General features: G+C 39.8%; 1 protein-coding gene across 2 annotated transcripts in view; it reads left to right on the top strand.

Moving 5' to 3' along the window:
• LOC122653094 (ras-related protein RABF1-like) overlaps positions 1–27,600 on the top strand; it is a 48,760-nt gene that overhangs the window by 20,186 nt on the left and 974 nt on the right. For both annotated transcript variants that reach the window (XR_006331708.1, XM_043847022.1), the window contains exons 3-7: positions 3,892–3,975; positions 4,150–4,244; positions 4,515–4,620; positions 27,049–27,138; positions 27,330–27,416. Coding sequence is in view for 1 of the 2 variants with exons in the window: in XM_043847022.1 (XP_043702957.1) it covers positions 3,892–3,975; positions 4,150–4,244; positions 4,515–4,620; positions 27,049–27,138; positions 27,330–27,416 (462 nt within the window). In the remaining variant the exon portion in view is untranslated. The remainder of the gene's footprint in view (positions 1–3,891; positions 3,976–4,149; positions 4,245–4,514; positions 4,621–27,048; positions 27,139–27,329; positions 27,417–27,600) is intronic.

Genomic DNA, 27,600 nt, shown 5'->3' with positions numbered 1-27,600 from the left:
GGATATTCCTCTCTTAACAAAGCTCAAAAACAGAGTCAAACTAAGCATAACTACTCCAACCAATAGCTTGCTATGGAGGTAGTCTTAAGTCTTAACTGACAACAATTCTGCATAAAATAAAGGAAAGCAGCTTAAAACAACGTTGGACTCATAGAGATCTGTTCCAGCCTAACTAAAAACATTTTCATAACAATGAGAAAAAATAAAGAAATAGATTCTAGTTAGACTATCAAATAACTGTTCCAGCCTAACAAAAACATTTTAATAACAATGAGAAAAATAAAGAAATAGACTCTAGCTAGACTAACAAATAAAGTAAATCCTGTATTCCTACCTACCCATATTTTAGGTTGATTAAAGTAGCCAATTAGAATAAAAACCCAGTGGACCAAAGGCCCAATATATATGTATCTCAACCCAAGGCTTATTTTCACTAAAATAAGCCCATTTCTGTATTTTTATCTGCATCAGGCTGGGCTTTCTCTATGACAGGACCCTTTTAAATTTCAAGGCCATGGGTATAAGTTACGGAGTTGGAAATTGCTACTCAGCAAGCTAAAATCAGAAGGAAGTGATAGAGTTTTAGGGATAATGACGTGTGTCTTTATGACCACAACCCTACGTTATTTATAATGGATGAGAGAATGTTTTAGAATAGGTACAAGTACAAGAATAACCCTGAAAATAAATAAAGACCAGACAACCCTTGTACCCATATTACAACACTCCCTCTCAAGTTGGTGCATAGATGTCACACATGGCCGACTTGCATATGATTGGATGAAATTTTTTTCCACTAAGACCCTTAGTAAACACATCCGCTAACTGCTCCTCAGACTTAAGAAACGGAACACAGATAATTCTTGTTCTAGGTTTTCCTTGATAAAGTGATGATTGATCTCAACATGCTTCGTCCGATCATGCTGCACCAGATTATGAGCAATGCTGAATTGCTGATGGCTGATTTACTGATGTAGTAAAGCTGCATCGGCAGTTGAACTGGAACACACAGATCCTGAAGAAGACCACAGAGAATACCATGGGCCATAGCCCTAAACTCAGCCTCTGCACTTGATCTAGCAACCACTGCCTGCTTCTTGTTTCGCCAGGTTTCTAGATTGCCACCAACAAGAGTGCAATATCATGAGGTAGATCTTCTATCGTTGGGAGAACCAACCCAATCAACATTAGAGAAGGCCTCTATACACAAGTGGTCATGTGGAGAAAAAAGAACACCTTTACAAGGTGCCGACTTGAGATACCTCAAAATTTGATACATAGCCTCCAAGTGCATGGAATGGGGATCATGCGTATATTGACTAACCAGACTGACAACAAATGCAATATCTAGCCTAGTGTGAGAGAGATAGATCAATCTCCCAACCAATCTCTGATAGCTTCCTTTGTCAACTGACTTACCATCCTCACTTTTAGGATGGGAATGTGCCTCGAGTGGAGTATCAGCTGGTTTGCAACCCAACATCCTTGTGTTAGATAAGAGGTCAAGTGTATACTTCCATTGAGAAAGGAAGATACCTTGAGATGACCGAGCAACCTCAATCCCGAAAGTATCGTAACTTCCCTAGGTCTTTAATCTCAAACTATGTGCTTAGAAAGGTCTTCAGACGAGCAATTTCTGCAATATCACTCCCTGTAACCACGATGTCATCAACATATAGTCATATACGATGAGGACCGTAATGTGAGCTCACCTGACTTCTTGATGAACTGAGTGTGATCAGTGTTACTCTATTTATAGCCAACTGACACCATCGTTTTGTGGAAGTGACCAAACCATGCTCTAGGAGATTGCTTCAAACCATTCAAAGCTTGTTTCAATTTACACACCTTGGTGACCTTGCCTTGGGTTTCCTGGCTAGAGAAACTAGGAGGGACATCCATATATACCTCCTCTTTGAGTTCTCTGTGGAGAAATGCATTTTTCATAACAAGCTGTTGTAGTTCCCAGCCCAAGTTGATTGCACAAGAGAGGATCACACGAATGGTATTGCAACCGGAGCAAATGTTTCCTAGTAGTCAATGCTATACGTCTGTGTAAAGCCCTTGGCAACCAGCCTTGCTTTGTATCTGTCCACCATTCCATCCATCTATTTAACAGTGAACACAGAGATACCAAGTCCAATGTGTCATTCTTCCCAAATGCCCTCATCTCTTCAACCATAGCAGCCTTCCATTGTGAATCAGCTAAAGCTTCCTGCCAGTGTTTAGGGATAGAAACAAAATACAAGAAAGAAACAAAGGCACGAAACGAAGATGAAAGGGAATCATATGAGACCACATTAGCAATAGGATGTTGGGTGCAAGTCCTATGGGGTTTGCGAATCCAAGATTGCTTAAATCTGATTTATTTTGATGGAGTTATGTTCCGGTATCAGATTTAAGCAATCTTGGATTTCGGAACATCACTCCTTCAATATAAATCAGATTTAAGCAATCTTGGATTTTTTGGAAATCTTGTGAATGCTGTTTAAAATTGCTCTGAATGAAAATATTGTTTTAGACATCAAAACAAATGAATATTTTACCGCACTTTTGGTTTTTAACAATGTTTTACCATATTAAGATTTATGAATTTTTTTGATTTAAGAAAAACCCTAACATTAGAAAGTTGAAAATATCACCTATCGCCGAAAATCCAATTTTTGTTCTTGAACTGTGGGGTTGACTTTTTATCCTTTTGGAATTTTATTAGATTCAAATAGGACATATTTGCTTATTTATGAATAATATCTTAAGTAAATGAAATAAAACATATAAAGCCATTTGCTTCGACCATATCTTGGTTTCTGGCTGGTCGAAACTTGATTGAAACCCGAGTTTTAGAACCTTGGATTGGACAGATCTTATGTGGGAACAGTATCTTCCAGAGTTCCAGGACTGCTGAATTATCTCAATTTTTTGTGGTACTTCTTGTTTCAGTACTTGGCTTTTCAGTAAATGAACTTCTTTGATCTTTGAAGTTATGCTTATATACGTCTGTGTGATATTAATGGGATGAACCCTCCGTAGCTTATCCCCCTTCTGACCCTCTCCCCCCCCCCCCCACCCCACTAAGAGAGAGAGAGAGAGAGAGAGAGAGAAGGAAAAAGAAAGTGGATTTCTATGTGTATCAAATCTGTTCTTTATTCTTATTCAGATCAATGGACTCCCTTGTGGTTTTTTTACACCAAAAAAGGGAACACAGTTGCCGCACATGGGGGTTCTGTAACAACACTGATGAACCTTAGTGTTTGATGGATAGGCAATTTAGAGCATCAGGAGGCTTTGGCATCATACCCTAGCTAATCCTTACAGATTTCTGACTGTTCCCTGCTCACAAATCTGCAAGGTGCTTCCAGTGACTTAGCATAAGCTCAAAGAATTAGTTTTCAGGTTGAGTTTATATGGCGTTGGTGAAAGGTTTTCTATCGACTTCCAACTTAACCTTCCTCTGTTTGAGCTTGGGACTACCAGTGCTAGAACTTTGGGAGAGTTGTAATTGTGAAATGTTCTCCTACCAGTGAGGCATAGTCAGATAAATGAATAAGCATATGTTTTTTTAGTAAGTTGATAAATTATACTCAGGAAAGTGATTGCATTTTTATATTGAAACACATCGTGAAATTTAAAAAATAAATAAGGTAAAGAATTGCCATCCTAAGAATGCCAAACTACTGTCTGCATCATCATTGGTTGAAGAATGAAGGACATGCAATCCTTGATAATCTTTCTTGCCCAAGTTCTGAAAAACCATCTGGGAAGTACAACTTGGAAGACTCATTTCTGTCACTTATCATCACTTTTGCCCAGTTCTGGAAAAATAATAGGATGAAGGTGGATTTTTTTTTTTAATTTAAATGAAACTGATATTTACATCATAATTATGTGCAGCTGGTTCTGTTGGGGGATTCTGGTGTTGGAAAAAGTTGTATTGTTCTTCGCTTTGTCCGTGGTCAGTTTGACCCAACATCTAAGGTAACAATTGGATCAGTTGAATATGTGCAAGAAAAAGTGCCATCTTGATTTATGGGTAAAATTAATTGGTTAATTGTGTTATTAATCGACAGAGCCCTGTTTTTTGAACAGTTTTTAGCATTTACTCTTATTACACCAAGGTACTAACTTAGGTTGATTGAGACTGGGTTCCAGGTAACTGTAGGAGCTTCATTCCTGTCACAGACTATAGCCTTGCAAGATTCTACCACAGTTAAGTTTGAAATATGGGATACTGCTGGCCAGGAGAGGTATTTTGGCTAAATTTATTGTTGTGGTTGTGTGTAGTTTTAATTTGTATAAGCAATTGCAATAACATTAGTATCCTTCACTCTGTCAACTTATGCGTTTTTGAGTATTTATCATGTACTATTTTTTTTATTAGATAACGGATCATCATGCCAAGAGTCATTAAAGTGAACAAGATTTTCTTCCATAAATGTAGCCTTGATTTACAAGGATATACTACCTATTAATTGTACCTGATATGTTGGTAAGCAGTTTATTTATTTATTTGTCAGATATGCTGCGTTGGCACCACTTTATTACCGAGGAGCTGCTGTTGCTGTTGTTGTTTATGATATAACAAGTCTAGAGTCATTCAACAAAGCTCAGTACTGGATTAAGGTATCTTCACAGAGGAATGGGGAAATTCCAATTATATTTTATTGTGTTCTTTGTTGGCTGTCTTCATTTTTTTTTAATAATTTGAAACACATTTTATCATTTGCATTTCCTCAGTTTTGATGTGTAAGATTTTGTATATGTTGAGGAACATAGCTGATAATATCTTTATGCCTAGATGGAGCCCTACTCAGATAGTCAGATATATCATGGCTTAGTAATAGATTTACAGCTTGTTTTCAGGGCAACTGCCTATACATTAGTGCCAGGAACCTTTAGACTTATGACTTATGAGATAGATCCTCCTTGATGATCCTTAGAAAGTGTGGAATATATAATGGTTGATCCTTCTAGTCTTCTAGTTATTTTTTAACAAGAAAGAAGAGCTCTGAGTCCAAGTAAGATTTTTATTTTTATTTTGTAGAGATAGGAGGGTATTTTTTTTTGTCGCATATTTTCAGGCAAATCACATTTTGAAGTTCTCAAAGGCCTCAGTCAGCCATCACTCCCAGTTGATTTGTTTGCATGGAGTTCTGAGAAAAGTATGATTCTTCATGTGGAGGGTTGCTAAAGGAAGCTTTTCAACTGTCGAATATCTTTTACCAGGGGCTTTTGCTGGCTGAGTGTTTTTCTTTTGTGTCTAAGGGATGCTGAATCTTTTCTGCATTTATCAATTGCCCTTTCATGTTCAAAAACTGAATAGGGATGTTTGAAAAGTTGGATTTTTATTGGGTGATGTCAAATGATATTGCCAGTTCGTATGGAAATGGGAGGGTCAATTCCTTAATCAAAGGGAGAAAAACTTTCAATGTTTGTTTTATGGAGCTTATGGTGATAAAGGTTTTTGATAACCAAAATGAACCTGCTTTAATTGTTCTCCAAGGTAAAAAGTCATCTTTTGCACTGTGGCTTGCAGTGAATTCAGAGGCTATATTTGATGCAGTTATGCATAGGAATTAGGATTTAATTTTATTTGGAGTTAAAATTTGTAATTTTCTTTTGTTATTAGTATTTTTGGTAGAATTGTAGATAGAGATAGAGTAGGGTTTGTTTCAGTTGAGTCCAATATAGAGTAAGACTCTTTCAGTTTCAAGGTAGGATTAGGACTTTTATTCTATAAAAGAGTATGTACCCAATGATTGAGGTGAGAGTTTGGAATGAAAATTTATTTAGGGTTGAAATCAATGCTTGCCATGAGCTGCGCATACCTTTCTCTCATCTTCGATTCTTCTCTGTCCTTCGCTTGCATCAGTCCGGTTCTTCTACCAGGTTTGATTTCTATTCTATATCTTATATTTCTTCCTCTTCCACTTTAGTTTCAGTTTTCTTTAAAACTACGATGTTCTCTGTTTCTGGGTGGTACTTGTAGTCCCAACTGTCGAGTTTGATCTTCACTGTAACTGAACAGTTTGTCATGGGATTTTGGACGAGGCTGTGGAAGATGTGTACTATTGCAATTTGTTGGTTGCGGGTTCAAAACTTGGAAACAGTCTCTCTTGCGAAGCAGGGGGTAAGGCTGTGTACGTTTGCCCCTCCTAGATCCTGCAGTAGTAGGAGCCTCGTGCACTGGGATGCTCTTTGTGGAAGATACAGAAGGCTGATTTCCAATAAAATAAGCTCTTTGGGTGACTTATCTGCATTACTTCTCCCCTGTTTGGAAAAAAAAAAAAAACTTGTCCACAAGTTTGGTAGAGATGTTGAATCAGACTTGCATGATCATCCTTTAATGGGAAGTAGAATTCAGCAACCATCGACTCCATCTGCCGTCCCTCTATGGCTCTAATACCAAATTGATGGGGTGGGGGTAGGTAGGAAGAACTCTAAAACCTCCCAGATAGCATCCTAAGACAAACGCCACTCAGAAAACAAACCCCAAAATTGACTGAACTCTCAAACCTCTCAGAATAACACCACACTCTAGTAAACAATAGTTAATAGGAAGGATAAGAGCCCTTCAAAAGATAGGAATGATCCGATGAGCGGTTTGGGAATAATTTAGGAACCAGTGAACTCATGGGCGGAGATCCCAGAAACAGTGAAACTGAAATTAAATCCAATCTGACTTGAAAAGCAATCCTATGGGCTATTACAATTCATAGCTGAAATAGGAAATAAAAGTAATTAAAAACTAAGCCTAACACTCCATGCAAGTAGTAACTTAACTTCAACTTTATCTCTAAGCTAGCTGGCCGTGGGGCCCATAGGATATCCATGTCGACCTCCTCTTGATATCCTGGCTTGGTAGTGATGAATAGACCCTGGATATGGGCAGGTACATACCCACCTTATATAGCCCAATAGATTGACCATATCTACATCAAATAGGAAATAGAAACTCCAAAATTTTACAGTTACTTAATGAATATCCAGGAACCGGCAAAGAAATCTTGCAAATCTGAGACTCAAAACACCCGAAATTTGTGTGATTACCAATAGAATGAGATCAGTAGGTCAGATTGACCTAAGAATAAGGTCGAAGGCCCTTATAGTACAGGATATCAATGTCTTAAAATATCATATGGATCAGCTGGTCAGATCCAAATTAATTTCAGAAATCAAGGTTCTGAAAAAAACAGGGTATCTCCTAGGCTGAAAGGAGAAAGCCAATTGGAGAAGATCAGCAACTTGGATCAGCATTAAAACAAGGTCGAGTGTAATTCCAATTAGGGTCAGTAAACCCCTAAAAATTGAGCAGGATCTGCTGCCTTGACTCGAAGTAGTTGATGATCTCGGTCATCATCAAGGAAAAAAAAAATTTAGAACCTGCTGCCAGCTTTATAAAATCCAGAATCTGATTTGATTAATCACTCCATGGAAACCAATATATAGATAAAAGAGTGATGCAGATCTGATGAAATACTCTCAAAGGATGAAGTCCAAAGAGTTAGGCCAATCTATGGCCTAACAGTTGCTGTTTTGTTTTGTTTATTTGCTTTCTTATAGTCAACTTATTTTAAGTCTTTGTTTGTTAATTGAACCGTGGTCCAATTCTGATCCAAGTTGTTCAATTTAAGTGATTTCATTTGAGTCTTTTAAATTAGAGTGCATCTAATAAGTGATTCTAGCACTTAAGTTGATATTGACTATGTGGCTAGACCTTTTAATAGAGTCGGCTATATTGCTATGTGGCCAAACCTTTTAATAGAGTTGGCTATGTTGGCTAAGTGGCTCGACCTTTTAATAGAGTTGGCTATTTGACTAAAGTGGCTAGGCCTTTTAATAGAGTCGGCTAGGGACTTGTCCTAGTCCAACTCCACTTCTATTTGGATTTATTATACAAAGGTACTTGCATGAGAGGGTTTGATAATCTTACTCATGATTCTAAAATTGAAGATTGTTGTTGCAACTCATCTTCTCCACAGAGAAGGCTTGTGTTTGATCAAGGAAAAAGGGACTGGTGTCTGATCTAGTTAACATCCTGTGGTGAGAAGCTCGGGTGGATCATCGTCTCACTTTGTTCTCTTGTTGCTACTGTGTTACTAAGTTATTGATCTCTTTCTCATCCACTCACGAGTTGAACTGACTAGCTTAGTTCGAGCTACCAATCATAATAGTCGTCTAATGGTGCCAACCAATCATAGATTACTTGTGGATCATCCTTGTCACTGTACTCCTTCAGTTCGAGCTTGACGTTCTGTGTGTCATCAGAGCATCGATGGGGTACATTAGGATTAGTATGGAAATAAGACCTTACATGATTCTCAGAAGTAGGTTGCACTGTAGAAACCCTTGGCTGTTCCCTTCCTGTACTTCTTCTGTTATGATGATGCACTTTAGTCTGTAGCTGATACTTGTCTTCATCCTCAGGTGGGAGGTTACTATCATGAGCAAGAGTAAACCTGTGACCCTCAAGTTGCTATAACCTATCACTGATAGCCCTCTATTCAGCCCCTATTTCAGCTGACATGTTCTTCTGTTCAGCAAAGAGCTGCTAAAACATCTCAATAACCTTTGCCATCGGATCAGGATGAGTTGGTAGCTTTGGTAAACCATCCTCTGCCATGCGGCCCATGCTTTGATACTACTTAATGTAGTACTGGTTTGAATATTCAAACAATTAACCAAACAGGACCTTTCAACCAAAGGATAGTTCAGAATAAAGGGGTAATCCTAGCAGGTCTAGGAGATGGGTAAATAGGTAATTACTCAACAAATATGACAGAACTTATATGACACAATAGCTACTGAAATCAGAAGTCAAACAGTATATATATTTGACTCCGAAAATATTCAGATTGGACAACCCACAGTAGCCGGCAGGGGTATAATGGTAATATTTATAGGTCAAAATAGAATCAGAAATTAGGTTTACAGTAAACAATGTAATCTGTAATGATCTCAAATATTAAGAGTAAAGCAGAAAACAACAAACTAGAATCGATTCCAGAGAGAAAACAATGAATAAAAGGAGAAAAGGGTAATATGTGGAGATTACAAATATCTCAAAATCTGTAGGTCGGATTAACCTGAATCTTGGATCGAGTTTCTCTTTGAGGGAATAGAGAAATCGATCAAAAAGGATAAGGGATTCTGATGGTTGGATTGACCTAGGTAGTTTTTTTCTCCAGAATATGTTATATGTGATCTTCTAGAAACAAGATGTCCCAACTCCTAATTGCAGAAAAACTCAGTTTAAGATTTAATTGATAATGGTAGTGGGTGAGAAAGAGAGCAATAACCCAATAGCATCCAGAGAACAAAGTGAGATAATGATCCTCTCTGGCTTCTCACTGCAGTGTGTCAACTGGATTAGACTCTAGTACCTTCTTTCTTGATCAAACACGAGGCTTCTTTGTGGAGAAGATGAGTTGTAGCAGCCATCTTCAATTTTAGAATCATGAGTAAGGTTATCCACCCCTCTCATGTAGTACCTTTATATAATAAATCCAAAAAAAATTGGAGTTTAACTAGGACAAGTCCTTAGCCGACACTATTAAAAGGCCTAGTCACTTTAGTCAATATAGCCAACTCTATTAAAATATCTAGCCACTTAGTCAATATAGTCGATTCTATTAAAAGGTCTGGCCACATAGTTAATATAGCCGACTGTAGTAAAAGGTTTAGCCGCATAGTCAATATCGACTTAAGTGCTGGGTCAACTTGTTAGACGCATTCTAATTTAAAAGACTTAAATGAAATCACTTAAAGCCAACCACAACTTGGGTCAGAATTGGAACACGGTTCAATTAACAAAGACTTAAAATAAGCTAATTTTTTGAAAGCAAATAAACAAAACAAAATAGCCTGGCCTCAGTGCTTTTATTACTGGGATTCTACCATCCTTGATCATTTGGGAACTTTGGAAGGAGAGAAACTTTAGAAGGCATGATGAAAAGAGGCGGGCAGCTAGCTCCATAATTGAATGCATCAAAGCCTGGGTGAGGGAGCTACCCTACCTAGCCAGGGTAAGCCCTCGCGATTCTGCAAGGGAAGGATTGGTTTTGCAGTGTCTTGGCCTGTCTGTACCTAACCCCCAGGAGCAAGCGGCCCATCCCCGTATACTGGTGCCCCCCCTTTGCCTCGGTAAAGCTGAATGTTGATGGCGCTTGTTGTGGTAACCCGGGCTTGGGTGGAGGGCGAGGGATCATTAGAGACCAACAAGGGGAAGTCTTGGCAGCTTTCTCTAATTTTTATGGCCCTTGTACTAACTCTCTGGTGGAACTTAGGGCGTTGAGGGATGGTCTGAGTTTGTGCAAGTCATTGGGCTTCATGAATGTAGTGGTTAACTGTGACTCAGGGGCAACTGTCAAAGCAGTTAATCTGAAGAGGTGTAGCTTGTGGGGAGGATGGTACTACTACAAGGAGATTCAAGGGTTATTAGCTTGTACTCGGGCCTGTGTTTCGTTTGCTTACCAGGAGAGCAACAGAGCGGCTGACTGGTTAGCCAAGTTCTCCTGTCAAACGGAGACATCTACTAGTTTTCAGCCTGGGAGCATTCCTATGGGACCTTTTCAGGCCATTCTCTGTGAGGACAAGGCTGGTCTTCTTGTCCTACGAAGCTAATGGCTTTTATTCTTATTTTATTTGCTCTTGTATGGGGCGGTTAGGTATTCTTGAGTGTGTGTCCTTGTCATGGGTTGGGGTAAGGCGGAATGTCCCCCCCTGTATTCTTTATTATTTGATCATGATTCTAATAAAACCTTAGGGGCCAGCCTGGGTCCCAGGTAATATTTGGGTTAAAAAAAAAAAAAAAAAAAAAAAAAAAACAAAATAGCAACTGTTAGGCCACAGATTGGCCTAACCCTTTGGACTTCTTCCTTCGAGAGTACGTCTTCTGATCTGAATCAAAGAGACCCTAGTTTATCATTATATCACCATCAACTAGGGCCTTAAGTAGGTATTAGGCAGCATAGGGTACTGCAACCCATGAACAGGGACTACTTAGAATTTCAAAACCAGAATCTAATGTTGAGGCTGATTATTGGAGAGAGAGAGTTACTAAATCACGATAGTTCAGAGTAGAATACCTATCATGGACTCTGTATTATTTATGAACCATCAAAATAAGTAATGTAAGACTAGGTTACTAGTCCCAAAAACTCAAATAGGAACAGAACCAGAATTAGAAACTTAGGGTTTTAAGCCAAACCAGACAAGTGATAGTCACCCAACTTGGGTCAAGTGTAGATGGTGTCAAGGGAATGCTTGCCTCCAAAGTTGGTTCAGTTCTGATGGCCTGATGTAGAGATATCAATGAAACACCAAAATAGAAGGTTAAGAGAAACCTTCCAAAACAGTAGTGTTCTAGGCTTCCAGCAGCAACCGAGTGTTAGACTTGGTGATTGAAGCCTGGTCTGCAATTTTGGGTCAATTCTGATGGTTAAAATTGGAGATGGGAGAATGAGAATGAAAATAGAAAGTGAGTGGAATATGGAAGTTTCAGGCAGTGGAATGAAGTGGGAGTGACAATCGAGTGGAGGGAATGGAAGGGGGAAGCAGTGTTTCGAAACCCAGCAGGGTTGGTGAGGATTTGGGGGTGTTTTGGAATTAGAAGGTTGCAGCCAAAAGAGTTGCAGAAGATGCAGCAACAGCTCCAGTTGATAAACACCCACCAGCAGTAATCACAATGAGTGGGAGATGTCTTCAGCCTTGAATATTGGTAACCAGCAACAACAGCAGCACACTCGAATTGCTTTCTGGGCAGAGTGATGTTCACAGCAGCCTTGGCTCGATGGAGAAGAAGAAGAATGGAGAAGGTGACAGTGGAGGGGTTGGGATAGATGGATTTGGCTCTTCCAGCCAGGCTCCTTCTGCCCTTCAAGTCACACAAAATTTGAGAAATAAACATACTTGCAGCAAAAGCTATTCTAATTCAACTTAGTAAAATCATGGGGAGTGGCTAAAGCAGCCTTACAATAAATAGAGGGCAAGACTTGCTCCTCAAGAAAAAAAGAAAAATAGAAACTTGACTTAATAACTTCAATCTAAAAATTAGGAACTACTCTAATTAGCTTGACTGACAAATTAGAAAACATAATAGAAACCTCACTTCTTCAAGTGGTCCCCACCATAGGTGAATATCGGCTCCACTTGAAGTTACAAAAATTGTCAATACTTGACAATTATGCCCCCACGATTCTGGGTTTGAGAGACCTAGCAACCGGCCCTTCTCCCATGAGTCCCCTTTGTGTACTTCTTGCCAAACAGCTTGGCTTCTGCATTAATAAGAGTTGTAGTCTAAGTAGGAAACTTAGAGTACAACTCATATTACGATCAAACAGAACAACAACAGCAAGAACATCCTAGCCTTATCCCAACTTAATGGGGTTGGCTACATGGATCCTAGAAGAGACAATAGAAATAATAATAAAGAAGGGGCCTACAAGTAAAGGAGGCATACAACATCGACACAAACTAAAAGGGTGTCGATAGAATGAAAATAAAGTAGTAGGGGGGGGGCATACAACATTGACACAAACTCTAGGGCATCAACCCTTCTTAATTACGTACCACTTCTTAACTGCCCAACATCTTGCTCAAGGCCTCGAAGTGGGGTGTGATACCCAAAAAAAAAAAAAAAACGTCATCAAAGTCCAACTAAATGGGGTCGACCGCATGAATCTTTGATCTCCAAACAGCTCTATTTGAGGTCATACTAGGCACAAGGCCTAAGCTAGGCATGTCTTTCTTCACCACTTCTACTAAGGTTATCTTAGGCCTGGTTCTTTTGGTTCCCTCAATAAGGATCATGTCGATCCTTCAGATTGGGGCACTTAAAGGCCTCCGTTGAACATGGCCATACCACCTCAAACAACTCTCTTAGTTTATCATGAATCAAAGCTACTCCCCAACCCAGATCTAATATGATCATTCCTTACTTTATCCTTCCTAGTTTTCCCACTCATCCATCTCAACATCTCATCTCTGCAACACCAAGTTTATTTATATGGAAAGCAAATACAAAGAAACCAAGACACAACAAAGACTATCATGATCACTCACAAAGTCACAAGTCACAACCACTCCTACCGCTAGCACTGCCACAAGGGAAAAATACAAAACTGCCCCTCCATATTTCAAGAGAAAGTGAAAAATCCTTTTGAAAAGATCCTACTAGAAAATTATAAAATAAACTTCTGTTCACTCACAATTTAGGGGTTTTCCTTACCGATATTGAGTAATGATGGTTGGCTAGTGATACTAGTGGAAGCTAGGCGTCAGTACGAGGCAATTAAAAACCAAAAGGAAGTGATTATAGAATCTGAGAAGGCTATGGTATCTACAGCTGCAATTAAATCCTACCCTAGGATGAAGTAGGTTTGAGCCATAACTAATGTCTTGTGGAACGGCATAGGTATCAATAATGAGAAGAAAATAAAGAGAAGAGAAGAGAAAACGAGAGGAAGAGAAGGTGTGTGCATGTCGAGAGTTACACAATGTGTGTAATCCCTCACAAAACTTCAATATATATTCACTAAGGGAAAAGTAGAGAATTCAAACATAAAAATAAATAAAGACATGACTAAACTACCCTCTCATATCTCTCGGTATTAGCATCATGCGCTAATATCGAGACTCATATGAATCTCGATAACACTCCCCCTGAAGCTGGAGCATAGATGTTAATTATGCCCAGCTTGTTACAAATATAATCCACTCTTGCACTCCCCAAGACTTCGTGAACACATTTGCAAGTTGCTCTCCTATATGAACATGATAAGGAGAAATCAGTCCTTGTTGTATCTTCTCCCGAACAAAATGACAGTCAACCCATAGTTCAAAATCTTGCTGAGATCTCGGAAATCTCGGTAAACTCGAGCTAGTTGAGACGAGATATGATATGAAACAACAAAATGTCAAATCTCAAAAAACTCGATCGAGATTTCGAATATTTCGAGAATCTCGGTGAAATCTTGGTGAAATCTCGAATATTTCGAGAATCTCGACCCCAGTACTCATAGAGTCATTGTGTTGTATTGTTGGGACTTGGGAGTTAAGACGTGGAAGACTAGGGTAGTAAGGTGTCTATGACTTATGTATTATTCATTGTACTTTGGTTGGGTGTCTGTATAATATGCATTGTGAACACTTCATTGTATCTTGTGGTTTGTAGTAGAAACTTTAAGTCTTTAACTATTTCTTAAATAATTATTCAATATTATGTGTATAATTTATTTGTTTACTTGCCAATTATGTCTCATATCATTCAAACAATGTGTAGAATAGGCAATATTACATTAAGGGTTCGGCCTTAACTGCCAACCAAGGGTGCAAATCCAAAACACCAAATTGGATGTTTTTTTCTTCAATTTGAACCTTGAAATTTGTTTATTAAGCCTAAAACAAGCTTACCTTAAAGTTTCGGAGCCAACTATGGCCAAATGCCCACCGAAACATAATTTCGAAACATTACAAAAAAATACAGTGTCTCGCCGAGATCTCGAGATCTTGGTAAACTCGACCTGGTCGAGACGGAGTTTTAGAACCTTGAGTTTCGTTCTTTCATGAAACACCGGATTTGAAGCAATATGGACAGCAACTTGATTGTCACACCACAGTTTCATCGAAGAATCAATATCAAAGCCAAGCTCAACCAATAACTGGTTTACCCACATCAATTCACAAGTAACTTGTGCCACAGCCCTACATTCTAATTCTGCACTGGAATGAGCAACAACTATCTGTTTTTTGCTCTTCCAAGACACCAAGTTCCCACCAACAAATACATAATTACTTGTAGTAGATCTTCTATCAATCGGAGATCTTGCGTAATTAATCCAAAAAACCCTCTATCCGCCCATGGCCATGATCACTATAGAGAAGACCACGTCCAGGAGCCTTTTTGAGATAACGCAAGATATGCATAACAACCTCCCAATGAGATGTCCGAGGAACAGATAAAAACTGACTCATCACACTCACAAGAAAGGCAATATCAGGCCGAGTCACTGTTAAATAATTTAACTTCCCAGTAAGCCTTCAATACTTCCCAAGATTAGGCAAGACATCACCACCATCAACAATAAATTTCAAATTAGGATCCATGGGAGTATCTAAAGGCTTAGAACCCAACATCCCTGTCTCTGAAAGAAGGTCAAGAACATATTTTCGATGTGAGAGCAAAATCCCTTTCTTTGACTGAGTCACTTCCACACCCAAAAAATACTTCAGTTTCCCTAGATCCTTGGTCTGAAACTTCTGCTGCAAATATTACTTCAAGTTCTCAATACCAGCAATATCATCTTGTGTAATCACAGCAAGGAATATTTTCCCTGCACCAGAGCGGCGGAAAAATACAGAATGATCACTATCACACCGTGTTAGCCCAAACTCTAATAAAACTTCAGTAAACCGGCCAAACCAAGTCCGAGGGGACTGTTTCAGTCCATACAATGACTTCTTAAGCTTACAAACCAGACCAGACTCCCCCTGAGCAACCAACCCAGGAGGTTGCTCCATATAAACCTCTTCATGCAAATCCCCATGCAAAAATCCATTCTTAACATTAAGTTGACACAAAGGCCAATGATAAGTAGCAGCAAGAGAAATCAAAATGCGAACAGAAGTAAGCTTCGCCACAGGGGAAAAAGTATCCAAATAATCCACACCATAAACTTGGGCATAGCCCTTTGCCACAAGGCGGGCCTTCAAACGAGCCAAGGATCCATCGGGGTTCACTTTCACCACATACACCCAACGACAACCAATAGCAAATTTACCTGAGGGTAAGGGAACAAGATCCCAAGTCTGATTTTCCTCCAATGCCAACAATTTATCATTCATAACAGCCTTCCAACCAGGACTAGACAATGCCTCTGTGGCAGACTGTTGAGATGGGCTACTTTACCTGATAGGGGTAACTTAGTCCTTATCGCTTTAATTATTTTATGTTTTATTTTTTACTTCTTTTCTGTTTTTTCCCTTCTATCCGATCTCTATTTGGGATTCCTAATTGTAGTGGGAATTCCTAATAGGAATAGGATTGGGGTCGGGGGGGGATTCATACTTTGATTGTAATTTGAGATTATTATAAATAAAGGGCTGGATGATCGATTTAGGTCATTCAAGCATTCATATTCACTGCTGCTTACATGGTATCAGAGCCAACTCTGATCTGAAGAGCAGCCCTCTCGATTTTTCTGGTTTTTCTTCTCCAACAGTCTCGGCTATTGGTTCTTTTCTTCGCCAACAGTCTCGTCTACTAGTTCTCTTCTTCTCCACCACTCTCGGACTCTCTATCTCATTCAGGGCAGCAACTTTGAGGTGAATCCAATGAAGATATAGCTGCTGCCCTCAATGACACCTCACTGAAGATTGAAGACAACTTTGGTGTGACCTAATTCTGCCGGCAGATTCCCTCCACCTTTAGAGATCAAGCTACTTCTTCAACTACAGTTTGATTTCTGGTTTTTTGGAGATTGGTTCCTGCCATTATTGGTCTACACCATTCCCTGATTGAAGACAACAGCTTTGGATCAAACCTAATTCAGATTCCAAACCTGCTATTTTTCTGGAACTCAGTTTTTTCCCTAAATTTTGATAAATTTAGGGTTTCTTATTAGCTCATCCGAAGGAGCTAAATTTTGGAGGACTTCTTCCCCACTACTAGAGGAGCACTCGATCTGTTTTCAGCCTATTCTGACGGCTGAAATTGCTGCAACTTCAAAACCCATTCTTCAGACTCTATTCAATTTTTGAAGATCTGTTTTTTTCAAATTTGTGGATCGATTTCTGCCTGGTTGAATTATGGGTGATTTAGAGATGACTACTGCTACTTCTGGAGGGGATGGTCAGACTAGGAATGACTTCCTTCCCTATGCTGCTGCCATTAAGCTTGATGGTACGAATTATTTAATTTGGGCCATATCACTATCCCTGACGGTGGCTGGTAGGGGACTCACTGGCCATCTTACTGGCACCACCAAACAACCTACTGAAGAAGGTGCTGCCCGTACTAAATGGGCTGCCAACGATGCTATGGTGATGCCATTTGTTTTAAATTCTATGACCACTGATCTTTCCAGTCAATATCTCCTCCTTGACACTGCTATTTAGCTATGGACTGCTGTCAAGGGAACTTATGGTCGATCAGGAAGTGGTGCTCAAGTTTATGAAATCAGGAAGACACTCCAAAATACTACTCAGAAGGAGATGTCTGTCACTAAGTACTATGCTGCCCTCAAGTGTTTATGGCAGCAATTGGATCATTATGCTAGGTTTCAACCTACTACTACTGCTGACATTATTGCCTATCATTCTTATGTTGATTAGTTTCGGGTCTATGATTTCCTGGCTAGCCTCAATGATGATTATGACCCTATCCGGGTGCAAGTCCTTGGTCGGGTTCCTTTCCCCACTTTAGAGGAGACTTTTTCTTATGTTCACAGTGGAGAGACATGAAGGGCTGCCATGATGATTACTCCCAAAGTTGAGAGATCAGCCTTACAGACTGCTGGCTCCACCCCTGTTACTTCTTCTGACAGTGTTGCTGCTACTACTACTACCAAAGAGCCTGTGAAGTGTGAGCATTGTCACAAACCATATCATACTAAGGCTCAGTGTTGGAAATTACATGGGAAGCCTGCTGATTTTGAGGCCAAACGTGGTCGTGCTAAGTCTAAAAACAACGCCAATCACACTGAAAGTGTAGCTCCAACTCCCACTGCTGACATCGGTTTCTCCCAAGAAGAACTCCAGGCTCTACGTCGTATGTTGAACACATCCGTTGCCTCTACTACGGCTGCTGCCAATTCAGGTTCCTTCTTTGCTCGTACAGGTATTTCCTTTGCTGTTCATTATGCATCAGTAGTTTCCACTCCATGGATCATAGACTCCGGTGCTACTGATCACATGACAGGTTCTTCCAGCCTTTTTAATACATATTCTCCTGCTTCTGGTAAGGATAAAGTCAAAATTGCTGATGGGTCCCTCTCCTCCATCTCAGGGAAAGGATCCATTGGTTGTTCTCCTTCCCTTACATCGTCATCTGTGTTGCATATTCCAAAATTTACAACTAACCGTCTTTCCATTAGCAGTATCACCAAATCCCTGAATTGTAAAGTGACTTTTTTTCCCCTCACTGTGTTTTTCAGGAACTGGACTCGGAGAAGACGATTGGATCGGGTAAAATGCATGGCGGATTGTACCTGCTTGATGGAGATCCTACACCTACCTAGGCTTTACCTTCTGCATCTTTCTCTCCTGAATTACACAAATGGCATTCTAGGCTAGGCCATCCCCCTTTAGGTACTTTATCAACTTTATTTCCAGGATTAGTTAAAGACTGTAATAAGGAAGATTTTTTTTGTGAGCCTTGTGTCTTGGCTAAACAGACACGTTCCAATTATCCTATTTCTAATAATAGACCCTCTTCCTTATTTCATGTTGTTCATACTGATGTGTGGGGTCCTAGTAGGAAAGCTTCCCTTTCTGGACATCGGTGGTATGTCACTTTTATTGACTGCTATTCTAGGTTCACTTGGGTCTACCTCATGCACAAAAAAAATGAAGTTTTTTCTTATTTTCAGCACTTTCATCAGTTGGTTAAGACCTAATTTAATGCCACTCTTCAAATTTTGAGGAGTGACAATGGGACAGAGTATATGGAAGGTCAGTTCCAAAAATACCTTGCTGCCCATGGAATCCTCCATTAGATCAGCTGTGTCGATACTCCAGCCCAAAATGGTGTGGCTGAGAGAAAAAACCGCCACCTCTTGGAGGTGGTGGCTAGGGCTCTTCTGTTTGCTCGCAATGTCCCTTCCCTTTATTAAGGGGATGCTGTCCTTACTGCAGCCTATTTAATCAATAGGCTACCTAGTCGGGTTCTTAATTCTACAACCCCTATTGAGCTATTACTTGGCTCTTCTTCCTTTATAGTCCCACCTAAGGTATTTGGCTGCATTTGTTATGCCAGGGATACAAGGTCCCCTGGTAAACTTGAACCTCGTAGTCTCCGCTGCATTTTCTTGGGTTACTCTGCTACACAGAAGGGGTACAAATGTTATTACCCTCCATCCCGCTGGACTTTTGTCAGCATGGATGTTGTGTTCCATGAAAGTGTTCCATATTATGTGTCCCCACCTCTTCAGGGGGAGAGTGTTAGTGAAGATGTGCTGACTATTGACTCTCCACCTCCACTTCAGTCTGTTTACCACGAGTCTGAACCAGTTCGGCCTGCCCCTAGTACTTCCCCTGAGTCAGGGGGAGAGGTTCCTATACAGGGGGAGACTATCGCTATTCAGGGGGAGCAATCCACCCCGGTCCAGACTCCTATCCAGAGGACCATTAGTGAATTTCGGCAGAGAATTGATGACAGTACTGTGAAGACTTATGCAAGGAAACATAAGCAGGTTCAATCAACTGTTGCTCCAGTACCCATCCAATTGCCAAACCCGGATCCAGAACCTGCCTCTCCATCTGGTAATGTTCCTTCTCCTGAATTACCTATTGCTCTCCGCAAAGGTGTCAGGACTTGCACTCAACATCCTATATCTCATGTTGTTTCTTATGACTCCCTTTCCCCATCCTTTCGTGCGTTTGTTTCCTCTCTTTCTTCTGTTAGTATTCCTAACAATTGGCAGGAAGCTCTATCAGATGGAAAGTGGAAGGCAGCTATGATGGAAGAAATGGAAGCCGTGAAGAAAAATAACACATGGGAGCTTATGGTTCTTCCACCTGGGAAGAAAACCGTTGGATGTAAATGGGTGTTTGTGGTGAAACAAAAGGTGGATGGCACTGTGGATAGGTCTAAGGCACGACTTGTGGCCAAGGGGTTCACTCAGACATACGACATTGATTACCAGGAAACTTTTGCACCTATTGCAAAGTTAAATACTGTTCGTGTGTTATTATCTTGTGCAGTCAACCTTGGATGGGATTTGCAGCAGCTAGATGTAAAAAATGCCTTCCTAAATGGAGCACTGGATGAGGAGGTGTATATGGACATTCCACTAGGGTTCTCTTGCGACAGAAACCAAGGAAAAGTGTGTAGGCTGAAGCGTGCACTATATGGGCTGAAGCAGTCACCGCGAGCATGGTTTGGCTAGTTCCACAAGGCCATGATTTCTGTGGGCTATAAGCAGAGTAATGCTGATCACACACTCTTTATAAAGAGGGATGGTGAAAAACTCACTGTTCTTATAGTCTACGTTGATGACATAGTGGTTGCTGGCAATGATGGTGATGAGATCAGACGGTTGAAGACCTTCCTTGGACAAGAATTTGAGATTAAAGATCTAAGGAAACTACGGTATTTTCTTGGGATTGAAGTGGCCAGATCTGCTAAAGGCATTTTTCTCTCCCAAAGGAAGTATGTCCTAGACTTATTGGCTGAAACCGGGTTGTTAGGCTGCCATCCTTTAGATACTCCTATGGATCCTACTGTTCGACTCAAGGAAAAAGAGGGTGAGCCTGTTGATAAAGGCCGGTACCAAAGACTTGTAGGGAAGCTGATTTATCTCTCACATACTCGTCCTGACATTGCTGTCGCTGTGAGTACTATGAGCCAGTTTATGCATGATACCTACTCTTCTCATATGGAGGTTGTACTTCGTATCTTGCACTGTTTGAAGTCAGCTTCTGGAAAAGGAATTCTTCTGTCTTCACATGGTCACCTACGGATAGAAGCATACACTGATGCTGATTGGGCTGGTTCTGCGGATCGCAAGTCTATTTCTGGGTATTGCTCCTTTGTAGGTGGAAATCTTGTCACATGGCATAGCAAGAAGCAAAATGTAGTTGCTCGTTCTAGTGCCGAAGCTGAGTTTCGAGCTATGGCACAAGGTATTTGTGAGTTACTCTGGCTTAAAGGTTTGCTACAAGATCTTGGTGTTCCTATTCGACTTCCTATGATGTTGTACTGCGACAATAAGGCTGTGATCAGCATATCACACAACCCAGTACAACATGATCGTACCAAGCATGTTGAGGTAGATAGGCATTTCATCAAAGAAAAGTTAGAAGATGGGCTGATTTGTATTCCATTTGTGACATCTGCTGATCAACTTGCTGATATCTTCACCAAGGGATTGTCTAGGAAATTGTTTCATCCCAATCTAGTCAAGTTGGGCATGATCGACATCTTTGCTCCAACTTGAGGGGGAGTGTTGAGATGGGCTACTTTACCCGATAGGGGTAACTTAGTCCTTATTGGTTTAATTATTTTATGTTTTATTTTTTACTTCTTTTCTGTTTTTTCCCTTCTATCCGATCTCTATTTGGGATTCCTAATTGCAGTGGGAATTCCTAATAGGAATAGGACTGGGGGGGATTCATACTTTGATTGTAATTTGAGATTATTATAAATAAAGGGCTGGATGATCGATTTAGGTCATTCAAGCATTCATATTCACTGCTGCTTACACAGACTTTGGAACAGGGTGATTTTCAACAGTTTGTAAACAAGAATGAAAGGTGGAAGATAAACCAGCATAGGAAACAAAATTAGAGATGGGGTGCTGGGTACAAGACTGAACACCCTTACGATGAGCAATAGGGATATCAAGATCAGAAGGAGGTTCCAAAGGAGCAGAAGTAATACCTATTTCAGGAGCTGTCGGCAAAGAAGTAGATGGAGCAGAACTTGCGGGAACGGGGGGAGCCCATACTTTTTTGTAGTGGCGTTGAAACACTATAGGTGGAGGTGCCGATGATAAGGCAGCCTTTGGATCATGGTAAACAATGGACTGAACAATGGAAACAGGAAGATCATCATCCAACTCAGACACGTAAAAGACGAACCATCATAAGGGGTGGATTCAAAGAAGGAAACATCAATAGGAACAAAATATTTTTGTAACTCAAAAGAATAACAACGATTACCCTTTTGGGTGCGAGAATAACCAACAAACATACACTTGAGAGCTTTAGGATCCAACTTTGAAACACCAGGGCGATGATCACGAATAAAACAAACACTACCAAACACCCGTGATGGTAAAATGAACAATGACATAGAAGGAAACAACAAAGAAAAGGGAATACCACCACGTAAAACAGAGGAAGGCATTCGATTAATAAGGTAACATGATGTTAAAACAGCATTTGCCCAAAATGATTTAGCGCCGCTTTCATCTCAAGTAAAAGAGAGCGAGTAACTTCCATTAAATGCCTATTTTTCCTCTCGGCTACACCATTTTGTTGTGGGGTGTAAGCATAAGAGGATTGATGAATAATACCATGTTGAACCATAAATTCAGAAAAAAGGGGCAGAAAAATACTCCTAAGCATTATCACTACGAAGGACTCGCAAAGGAGTCTGAAAATGATTATTTACCTCATTCACAAAAGCACAAAAGATGGAAAATATCTCAGAACGAGTTTTCATTAAATAAAGTCAGGTAACACTGGAATAGTCATCAACAAAGGTTACAAAGTAACGAAATCTCAATGTAGAAATGACAGGACACGGACCCCATGCATCTGAATGAACTAAAGAAAAAGGTTGGTCAAATCGTTTATTGACTCTAGGAGGATAACTCACACGGTGGAGTTTCCTAAACTGACAGGACTCACAATTTAAACTAGAAAGTGACCGAAAACGACTATCAAGAAGCTTTGAAGTCTCCAACGAAGGATGACCCAAACAACAATGAATCTGGTGGGGTGACGCCACATCGATACACTCCATAGATGAAGTGTCCTCAAGTATATAAAGCCCCTCGACTCATGACCTCTACCAATCATCTTCTTCGTCATAAGATCCTGAAATACACAAGAGTCTGAGAAAAAGGTAACAGAACAGTTATATGTTTTGGTAAGTCGATTAACAGTTAAAAGATTGAAAGGGAAATCCGGCAAATAGAGAACTGAAGACAAAGGCAAAGAAGATGTAACATGAACAGTGCCAGTACCAGTTACTTTAGCTAAGGAACCATCAGCTAAAGTAACACTAGATGAAGACTTTTGGAAGGAGGAAAGTATACCTGAAACGCCAGTCATATGATCTGAAGCCCTTGAATCAATGATCCAGGGACGAGATGTAGCAGTCAAAAGACATACAGTGGCATTACCTATCTGAACAAAGGTGGCGGTTGAAGGCTTGGCTGACTGAGAAATCTGAAACTGGGTAAAACAAGCATACTCCTCATCAGACATCTTCACAGTCTTACCCTCTGGCTGTGGAGATGCAGTAACAACAGACTCAGTAGTAGTAGCAGAATTGGCAAACTGTTGCTGAGATGGTTTGCCATGAAGTTTCCAACAAAAATGTTGGATATGTCCTGGGCAACCACAATGGTAACAAGTCTTCACCAAATTCGAACCATCAGAAGCACCCTGAGTACCCAAAGTAGGTGGTTTAACAGAACCAGCCCCACGTCCACGACCACCACCACTATTACCACTACCACCATTACCAGCCCCACTATTGGGCCCATGGTTGGGTGGAAAAGATGCCAAAGTTGATGTATCAACAACAGTAGAATTCTCACAAGAAACACGCAAAACTCTGGAAAAAGTTTCGGACAACGTGGCTACCTTGTCACCACTAAGGACTTGGGAACTGACTGAATCAAACTCCTTCCCAAGTCCTCCCAAAAACCCCATAACAGCAAGCTGCTCCTGCTGACTTTGCATTTCTTCCACATTAGAAGTAATAGGAAGAAGTAAATTAAGCTCCTCATGCATCCTTTTAAAATCAGCAAAGCATTGGGTCAAAGGACGACCCTTTCGATCAACCCTATAGAACTCCTTAAACAACTCATAAATGCGGGAAAGGTTGTTTTGTCCAGAGTACAAAACATTAAGATACTCCCATAACTCCTTAACAGTATCAATATGTGTCACCATATCGACAATCTGATGTTCCATAGAATTCAGCATCTGTCCCAAGATTCTAGCATCAAAAGTATCCCATAAGGGGTCATCATCAGGTTTATTCTTAAATAAGTGATCCTGCTGATCACGTCCTGTCAAAACCAACTTAACAATTTTCCTCCATTGTTGAAAGTTGGTGATCCCCTCCAATTTCTTTTCAGTAATACGATTGGAGGAAGAGAAAACTTCAATCATCACTGACTTTGAACTATCACCCATTATGCAAAATCAAATCGATGGAGTAAAGATGTAAAATTAAGAGATAAAATTCTGGAAAATTCGAACCTCAAAAACCCTGACAAAACTCGATTTGTCAAAAGACCCTGATAGAGATCGATTCCAAGAGAAGATACTCCACGAAAAATTTTGCTCCCAAATTCTGCTTCCAAGTAATAGCCGAAACAGTCCAGTACACTTCCAAAAAATCCAATCAAACAAATAGGACCCAAAAATCGATCCAAAGCCCTATGAAAAACCAAATTTTCTTTCTCCCTGAAAAATCGATCTCAGAAACCCTAACAAGTGTTGTTGATTTTAAGCTTCAGCCTTCAATGCAACCTTTACTCCATCAAACTCCATAAATACTTCCACAAACGAAAAGAGAGACCTAGTTCATAATTTAGAACATCAACTAGTCTCTAAACAGATCCAAAAAACAGCATAGGATGCTGCACCCCTTCAACCGAAAAATAGAAGAAGTCGCAAAACTTCAATCTCTCACAAACCCTTCAGTCTTCAATATTAGATTCCAAAATAGTGTAGAGGACAATTGAAGAGAGCTGTGACAGTACCTAATGCTCTGATACCATGTCAATAATGAGAAGAAAAGATAGAGAAGAAGAGAAAACGGGAGGAAGAGAGGAAGAGAAGATGTGCAGGTCGAGAGTTGCACAATGTGTGTAATCCCTCACAAAACTTCAATATATATTCACTAAGGGTAAAACAGAGAATTCAAACATAAAAATAAAGAAAGACATATGACTAAACTACCCTCTCATATCTCTCGGTATTAGCACCGTGCGCTAATACCGAGACTCGTATGAATCTCGATAACGATAGGGAACTGGGAAGAATCTTTACTTGAAGAGTCTTTAGCCTATCTTGATGATCCAAGGAGAGGCTTTTGGTGAGAGATGTCCCAGTTGAGAAAAGAAGTGTTCTTTGGCATTTTAAGGGAGACGAATTCCATGATGTTGTCTCCATCAACTCCACTTAGTATGATGCAGTACTTTCCCACTTGGACATCCATGAGAGGGTAGCCTGTTACCCGGTCTCGATGGTATCTGAATTTTGTTGCTCCTCCAATGGTCTTAAAAGGGGAAATGACAGCCAAAGTAGTATCCAGTTTGACATAGAAATTTTGTTAGAATGCCACTGTGAGTTATCATTGACGGCTTAATGTAGTGTCCACTTGAGGGGCAGAGCAGGCGAGCACTGTCCATATCTTATTAGGAAAATCCCTCAAGGAAGTGAAAGCCGCTAAGAGTGTCCAAATCCTATGGACTAGACAGAGCCCTAGTGTCTAATTTTTGCCTGATTACTATCTCTAAATATATGCAAGAAGGTCATGTCCAGTTATTATGGCTGAACTGATGTCCCTCCATCGAGATCTAATAAACCTAGGCGACTTTATGAACACCTGTAATGGTATTGACAATTACTTTGGAATCATTTGCCATAATGATGATATGCCAGCAGAACTTACATCAGTACACTTTATGAAACTATTAAAAGTAGGTTTTCTCTACACTGTTTCAATCAGAACCTGAACCTGAGTTATTTTATGGACAAATCATTTCCTGACCAGACTGTCAACTCTTAAGAACTGATTTTCTTCATACATTGGATGGTTATGGGGGTTTTCCCCTCATATGTCCAGAATTTTCACATTTCAATTGAGTAGAGCTATCTATTTCTGTTACTTGATCTGATTTTATTTTATTTTTTTCCTTAGTCAACTAGTGGTTTAGCACTTTAAAATCCAGATTAGCTATGTTTCTGAGAAAGCTTAGCAACCATTGAACTAAAACTCGCGAAATCTCGGTTTTCCAAGGGGTCAAGACAAGACTTAATACGAGTTTTAAAAGTATCGTAACTCGACAGAACTCGAGATATCTCGATTGAGTTCTGTCTAGAACCTCTTTTCTTCCCCTGTGAAGGCTGTGAGCTCATTTTACCTCAGGATTTCAACGTACAACTTGCCGGAGAGTTGATTCAGCTACACAATTGAAGGATTCAGCTACAAAATTGAAGGATTCATCTCAAACTTGAAGCATTTTTCAAAGGTAAACAATTTTTTGGGCCCATATTCCCAGTCCCAAACCAGCCACACCCATAAATGCCTCAATATGATAGTAGCAATGGATCTCACGTCTCATGGCAACCACCTCCCATATACTCTAGGATAGGGGAATTGGCATATGTTGATGACAACACTTATATGAATGCTGTGGCAAACTATGTGCAACACTACAACAACACTATGACATGGGAATTCTATGTGGATAGTTTTGGGACTGAATTCATTAATCAATCACATTTTATGTAATGTAACATTGTTAAACAGGTTGATATATTGTACACTTTAACATTTCTAATGCTTATTTAAGTTGTTTTACATTAATTGAATGTTTTGATTGCTTTCTATTACTAAATTATGTGTAGAGTAGGGTATTTTAGTATGTCGTCGCCTACCAACCTAGGGTCCGAAGTGAAACTCATATTTGGACTTTGTTTTTGCAAAATCTAATAGTGTCATTGTGTTTAAATGGCCTAAAATAGGCTAAGTACCAAGTTTTAGACCCAAACTAGGGCTAAAACCCACCGAAACTAGGTTTCGAGTTGGAAATGCACCAACTTGACCGAGATCTCAAGATATCTCGAGTCAACTCGGTTTTCCAAGGGGTCGAGTTGGGGTTGAGTTCCGAGTTTTAGTTCTATGCTAGCAACATGTACTTCCTGGTTTATCATATTTAACTCAGAATTTTCCTTTGACACCAGTAGAACTTAGTTTTGATATTGTCTGACATCAGCTGCATTGAAATGTTTCATCGTCACTGTAAAGCAAAATTGTGTGCGGTTCCTAAGTGTATAGCGAAAGTCATAGACAGTGCTCTGGAAAGTTACCATTTTGAGAGTGGCTATGTTCAATGAATTGATAGTTTGAAACTCTTACAGGAACTACAGAAACATGGGAGCCCTGATATCATAATGGCTTTGGTGGGAAACAAAGCTGATCTTCATGAGAAGCAAAAAGTGCCTGCTCAAGTATGTATTATGCTTCTGTTAGTTATCACCTTGGTTTCTCCCTTTTCCATTCTTTTTTCATCTAGAATAAAGCTCCATTGTCTAAGTTTCCAATATGAATACATTGGATTTCTTTTAGATGAATATAATATTTTTTTAATCTAAGCTTTAATTGGCACATTGCATGTATTTTTATTTGTTTTGTTTTTTAGGATGCTAAGGATTGTGCGGAGAAGAATGGGATGTTCTTCATCGAGACATCTGCAAAGACAGCAGATAATATCAATCAGCTATTTGAGGTAATTTTCTCATAATTTTTTTTCATGATTATACAGAGAAAATTGATTTTGCACCAATTGTGCAAATCTAAGGTCTGTTAAAAAGTAAAGACCTTTAACAATTTCTTAATAATTACATTGATTAGACTAAACCTATGTTGGTTGGAATCAATGAGGCAGATGGTCTAGGAAAAGGATTAATAGT

Source organism: Telopea speciosissima, chromosome 2, assembly GCF_018873765.1.
Source record: "Telopea speciosissima isolate NSW1024214 ecotype Mountain lineage chromosome 2, Tspe_v1, whole genome shotgun sequence".
In the NCBI taxonomy this organism is placed as follows: domain Eukaryota; kingdom Viridiplantae; phylum Streptophyta; class Magnoliopsida; order Proteales; family Proteaceae; genus Telopea; species Telopea speciosissima.
This window is presented reverse-complemented; position numbering and strand designations above follow the sequence as displayed.